The sequence below is a fragment of the Panicum virgatum genome, chromosome 9N (genome assembly GCF_016808335.1).
Source record: "Panicum virgatum strain AP13 chromosome 9N, P.virgatum_v5, whole genome shotgun sequence".
In the NCBI taxonomy this organism is placed as follows: domain Eukaryota; kingdom Viridiplantae; phylum Streptophyta; class Magnoliopsida; order Poales; family Poaceae; genus Panicum; species Panicum virgatum.
In genome coordinates this window covers 56,493,273-56,499,272 of record NC_053153.1, presented here as the reverse complement: position 1 = coordinate 56,499,272, position 6,000 = coordinate 56,493,273, and the positions used below count along the sequence as shown (strand labels likewise).

At 54.4% G+C, this 6,000-nt stretch overlaps 1 protein-coding gene and 1 long non-coding RNA gene across 2 annotated transcripts; both read left to right on the top strand.

Annotated features, from left to right (window-relative positions):
* Positions 1-532: 532 nt before the first annotated feature.
* LOC120691381 (translation initiation factor IF-2-like) lies at positions 533-2,365 on the top strand. The gene is made up of 2 exons (XM_039974433.1): positions 533-1,576; positions 2,166-2,365. Coding segments are annotated over exons 1-2 (651 nt in total). The 5' UTR covers positions 533-926; the 3' UTR covers positions 2,167-2,365.
* A 616-nt stretch (positions 2,366-2,981) lies between these two features.
* On the top strand, positions 2,982-3,637 carry LOC120691078. The gene is made up of 2 exons (XR_005682089.1): positions 2,982-3,216; positions 3,283-3,637. It is a non-coding gene; the product is annotated as an uncharacterized LOC120691078 (long non-coding RNA).
* Positions 3,638-6,000: the final 2,363 nt, after the last annotated feature.

Sequence of the window (6,000 nt, the reverse complement as noted above, 5' to 3'; positions counted from 1 at the left end):
CACGCGCGCCAATTAAGCTCATCCGCTTGTAAACCTGAAGCTCTATGCATGCACGCGTGACGCGTGTGTTACTCGATCGAGGTGTACTAGCAGTTCCAGACGCACGCCCGTAACGCTTTGCCCCCCTCCCTTGGCAACAGTTCATCTGGTAGCGCACCAAACTCTTTTCGAGGTCATGTTGTATCCCCCAAACCCCGACCTTTCGGGTGAATGACACCGACCAGCAGCGCAGCAGACCAACCGGCGGCTTATCTACATGATGGTGTTCTGATCCAGAGCGATCGTTGCTTGCCGTGAGAAAAATGCAGGGGGCCAGCCAAACTGTTAGCTCAGGCTATCGGCACTCGTTATAATCTAAATTCATCCTCTAAAGAGAATTTATCATCGAGATTCTCTACTCCATATCCATTTTTACTGCACCTGTTCATCCTCTATATCCTACTCTATACTAACTACCAAGAGATAGGACCCACGTGTTAGTTTTTTTTACCCATCCTACCCGACGCCCTTGCTCCCACCTCTCTCTCTCTCTCTCCCCCCGCGCCCTTCTCCCCTGCTCCGTCCCGCCGGCGCGGCGGCCCTCTCCTCCCTCCCCCTCCCTGGCTCGCCGCCCCTGGCCGGCTCCTCCCTCCGCCGCTCTCTCCCTCCGCCCCCTTCTTCTTTGCTCTGCCTCTCCGGTGGGCGAACTCGCGGTGGGCGCGCCCGGCGAGTGCGCGTCGGGGCCATGGCGGAGGGTGCGCGGCACGCCTTCGCCATGCGCCGCGGGTGCCCCGCTCCAGCCCCGCGCGCGCGCCTCCGCCGCGCGCCGCTGCTGCCCCGCTCCCGCTCGCGCCGGCCGCGGCGGAGCTAGCCCGCATCGGCCATGGTGAGCGAGCGGGGCGGCGACGGTCGAGCGGGGCGGCGGCGAGCACGCCGAGCTCCCTTCTATGCCCCCACCCCCCGGCCGGCCGGCCCCGATACGAGCCGCAGCCGCGCTTGCACCGGCCGGGCTCGGCGCGGCGGAGGCTCGGGCGCGGCGGGCGGCCGTGCACCTCCTCTTCGCCGGGCGACCTCCTCCCGCGTGCACCGCCGTCGGCCACCGGCTCGCCGCCGCGTCGCCGGCCACGGACCCCCTCCTCCCTCCGCCGCCGGCCACCTCCTCGCCGCGCCTCCATGCGGCCTTCCTCCTCCGGCCGCGGGGCGGGACGTCGCGCGGCTGGCTGTGGCGGGACCGCGCGCACGCGAGTCCGCTGCGCGGCGGGGGACGGCGGCGGCTGTGGCAGGGGCGGCCGGCGAGCAAGCACGGCGTAGGAAGGTCTCCTCCCCCGCGCGGCCTCCCCTGCGCCCGCCCTCGAGCTCCACGGACGGCGCGCTCGCCACGAGGCCGCGCCGCCCCTCCGCCGCGCACGGGGAGGACACGAACGCACGGCGGGGTGGCGGCAAACCCACGGCAGGGCAGCGGAGGTGCAGCAGCAGACCCAAGGCGGGGCAACGGAGGCGCGGCGGCGGCGGCGCCCAGCATGGCCGCGCGGGGAATCAACGGCAGTAGAGCCGAGGTGGGCCAGCACGGATACAGCGGTTCTCCGCTATCCCGCTGAAAGGCCTTGTTTGGATCGGCAACGATTCTAGCACGCACACATCCCGAAAAAAGAATCTCGCATGCATGAAGCAATAAATGAAGTCAATTTGGAAAACCTTTTTAAAGATGGCTGTAACTTTTCGTGACGAATCTAACGGCGGTAATTAATCGACGATTAGCTACAGTGATGCTACAGTAACCATCCTCTAGTCGCGCGGTCAAAAGCCTCATTAGATCTTCAGGGTCACTAGCGCGGGGGTTCTGAAGTTGGTTTTGTAAACTGACTTTGTTTGACACCATAATTAATAGTCAAAGTTGTTACTATTCACTAGCGCTCCAAAACCAAACAAGGGACGTGTTTGGTTACGGTAGAAAATTTTTCGGCACGTTTTTCGAGAAGAGAATCTCGTATGCATGGAGTACTAAATAAAGTCTATTTGCAAAATTTTTTCAGAGACGGGTGTAACTTTTCGCGTTGAATCTAATGACTGTAATTACACGGGGGTTGTGGAGGTGGTTTTATAATTAGGCTTAATTTGATACTCTAAATTAGTGGTCAAACGTGCTACAGTAGTTTCATGGAATTTAACCAAACACGGCAAAGGCCAAAATAGCGTGAACGGGGTCGCCCGCTGCAAGCGATTTTACGCCAAAAGCGTACTGGAGGAGGGCGTCCAGTACGCCGGTGCGGATAGCCTCAGAGCCTGAGACATCCAGTCATTCGGAGCCCAGACCTCTGTGGGGCTTTTTTATTCTTTCTACTGCGTGGGCAGGCAAGAAAAGAATATGATATCTGTTTAACTTTAACTGTTATGTCGAGTGGATCCAGTATTCATCTTATCATGTGCCTACGTGTTTCTAGCTTTTTTGGGATTTGGCTACCCACCCCCATTCTCCGGCCAGGCGGCCGCCCGCATCATGCCATGCTACTTTCTCGTCGCTGCGCGGTTTGTTTAGCTTAGACATCTGTAGTGGCTGAACCGGTTTCTGATAATTTAGGTCCATATGGGCAGACTAACGAACGACCAATCGGTGCATGCACAATAAAGAAACGCTACCCATCCAATCTACTGCTAACACCGTACCATAGCTTCTGCTCGCATGTGCAATTGTCTATTGGAAATGAATCGACTCTCAAATACGACTCGACTTCTTTTTTTTCTCTTCTTCTTCAGGATTCGAATTCTCCCGTACAGTAGATGCATCGACTTCTTTAGTGCCAAATCGGATGAAGATTCCGTCCCCGGAGTAGGGATGCAAGCGGGGCGGGTTTCGCCGCAAACCCGCTGGACAAACCCGCGCCGCGAGCCCGCAAATCGCCGCAATTCAGCCCGCATGGGTGAAGCGGCGCTATGCGGCCTGCTAGCGGGGCCCAACAGCGCTGCGGAGCCCGCAAAACGAAAGGGCGAGGAGGCTGTGCGTCGTCCCCATCTGCTTGACTCCTCACATGCGCCGTCGCCGCCATCCACTTCCGCGCCGCCGCAGTCGCCATTCGCGGCACCGCCGCCGGTCGCTTGCGGATCCACCACTCTTGTTGCCAGCGGATCTGGAGGCTTCTTGTCTCATCCCCCTCTCGTCGCCGTCGAGTCTTCAAACCCCAATCGCAAGAACAGCATTGAATCAACGACAAGGGCAGCTGCGACGGTGTGCGCCTAAGTGTAAGATCTTCCTGAAATTTGGTGAAGATGTTTCGCCTACTGAATTTGTTGGTATTTGAGATGTAGGGGAGAAGAACCTCGGGAAGATTATCATGCCGGACTACTGGAAGGAAGGCCCCAGCGACACAAACGAGAGCTGCAGCTACAAACAAGGTTCTCTCCGAGAATAACAGGTCAGCTCTCAGAACGACCAATAGCTCTCAGAATAATAGTGTACATCTGCATGTGCAATGGTCGCCGGAATTCTGAATTGAAACGTTAGGAACTGCTTGAACTTATCTTCATGTATACGATTGTGTGGTATATCAGAAGGGACAATCGATGTTACTCATCAAAGGCATAAACTTCTCACGGGGAAGATATAAGTGTTAGAGATATTAAAAATCGCCTCGAGTTATCATGTATTCTTGAGATTTTTGCACCTTGCATTGCCTTTTGTCCAAGATGAAAGAGTGACTGAACGATCCAGTTCCCTTTATTACCCTTTTATTCTTCTTGCCTTTTTTGAGAGCGCTCGCCAGGGGTGATCCTGGCGATCGATCTCTCGACAGACGGAACTTGCCTTTTTTGGAAAGTTTTATTTTCTGCAATTTTCCATTTTAGGAAGTTATAATGTTATATACATAACTTTTGTGCATAATTTTTATATCCTAACTTTTTTGAGAATATATTTTCAGCGAAATTGTTGTTAGAGAAGTTTTGAACAAAACTTTTAGGCATAACTTGTTCTTATAATTTTTCAGAATAACTTCTTAGTGACCTTTCATCACAAGTTCACCATGAAAATAGTGCCAACGAAGCTTACGAGTAAAATTATAATGAAAATTTCTCCGCATAATTTTTCTAACACAACATTTATAAATAATTTATACAAGTAATCAACGTCATCGTAAATTTATACACATAACTTATGCCACACAACTTTATGCATAACTCTTTCTAGACAAAATTTTCAAGCATATAAATTTGATTAGCCATATAGCTAATGATTGTAGTTATCCACATGTTAGGCTGTCTCCAACAGCCGACCCATCACCATACCCAAACCCAAAATGGGTCACATACAGTGTTTTTGGGTAGCAAAACAAGCCTCCAACAGAACATGCAAACAAGAAACGCATTTTGCCTATCCGCCGAGGCGGGTGCGTCCCCTCTCTCTCCACGACGCAATCGGCGACCGCCGCTGCCAGGTCGGACCGCAGCGAGACGGCACTGCACGGAGCGGCCGGCGCGGTGATGAGCCCGCGGCGCGGCGGGGAGTGGGTCCGCGGCGGCGCTGCGAGAGCCGCCGGGGCGAGCTCCGCTCGGTCCGCCCGGTCACCGCGCAGCCGCGCAGGCGACCTCCGCCCGGCCGCCGCTCCCACGAGCACCGCCCTGCCGCATCCCAGGCGAGCGCTGCCCCGGCCCCACGCGAGCATGCGGGCCACCTCCGCCCGGCCGCCGCTCCTCGTCGCAGGCGGGCGCGCGGCGACCTCCGCCCGACCGCCGCTCCTCGTCGCAGGCGGGCGAGCGGCGAGCTCCGCCCGGCTGCCGCTCCCACGAGCACCGCCCTGCCGCGTCCCAGGCGAGCGCTGCCCCGGCCCCACGCGAGCATGTGGGTGACCTCCACCCGGCCGCCGCTCCCACGAGCGCCGCCCCGCCTCCACGCGAGGATGCGGGCGAGCTCCGCCCGGCCGCCGCTCCTTGTCGCAGGCGGGCGTGCGGACGAGCTCCGCCCGGCCGTCGCTCCCACGATTTGGGTTGGCCGCTGGGTGTTGGCTGTTGGAGAAGGGACGATTTGGGTGAGTGGGCATTTTGATGTAGAGGACCCATATGATGAAATGGGTCTCATATTTGATATTTGGGTTGGCATTGTTGGAGATAGCCTTAAATAAGGAAGGAAGGAAAAAAATGAAAAGAAAAGAAAATAAATGGAAGAAAATATTTGATGTAGTAATGATTTGTCTATAGTAATGATTGTAGCTACCCACATGTTGAGAAGTGAAACTAAATAATACTCCCTCCGTCCTGAAATATAAGTCATCCTGGGAGTATTTTACTGTGTCCAGATTCATAGAATGTTTAATGAATCTGGACATACAGTTTGTCTAGATTCAAAGAATGTTCAATGAATCTGGTAAAATATCAGAATGACTTACATTTCAGGATAGAGGGAGTAGAAAACTAAAGAAAAAAGGAAATAAACTGCATGCACACTAAGGTAATCAAGTGGGAAACATCCTAAAGGTGGGCCCACGGAGCAGAGCGCGTCAGGCGCAGCGCATGCGGATCGCCCACCAGCAGCAAATCCAGCGGGCGATGGCTGAATTGGATTTGCGGATTTTACCTTCGCCCGTGACTTCCATCTCCAACGGTCGATTTTTTGTGCTCTCACGTGGCGGGATTCACAACCCACTACTCACCTCTTATTATTGCCTTCCTCTGATCCCGCAGCGACCCCACGTTTATCCTTCTTCCCGCTCCCCCTCAGATATATCCCTGCGCGCGCCTTGCTCCTTCTCCTTCCTCTTGCACCGGCGCGGCGGCCGTGGGGAGCTCTGCCCGCGGCGCGTCGGCGGCGAGCCCCGGGGTAGTGGTAGTGTTTTTTTCTTTTTTTTTGGATGCAAAGTTTTAAAAGAAAATTCCCAAATTAAAAAATTACCGAAGTTTTTTTTTGTTTTTTGAATGCAATTTTTTTACCTTGAGTTTTTTTGGATGCAAAAATATTTTTAAATAATTTTTTTTATTCTGACGCAAATTTTCCATCTTAATTTTTTTCCAATTTGTTTCTCAAAATTTTCTGTC

Bases quoted from the DNA above. Each gene is read 5' to 3' on its own strand.
- LOC120691381 (XM_039974433.1), top strand. From the start codon at position 927: ATGCCCCCACCCCCCGGCCGGCCGGCCCCGATACGAGCCGCAGCCGCG.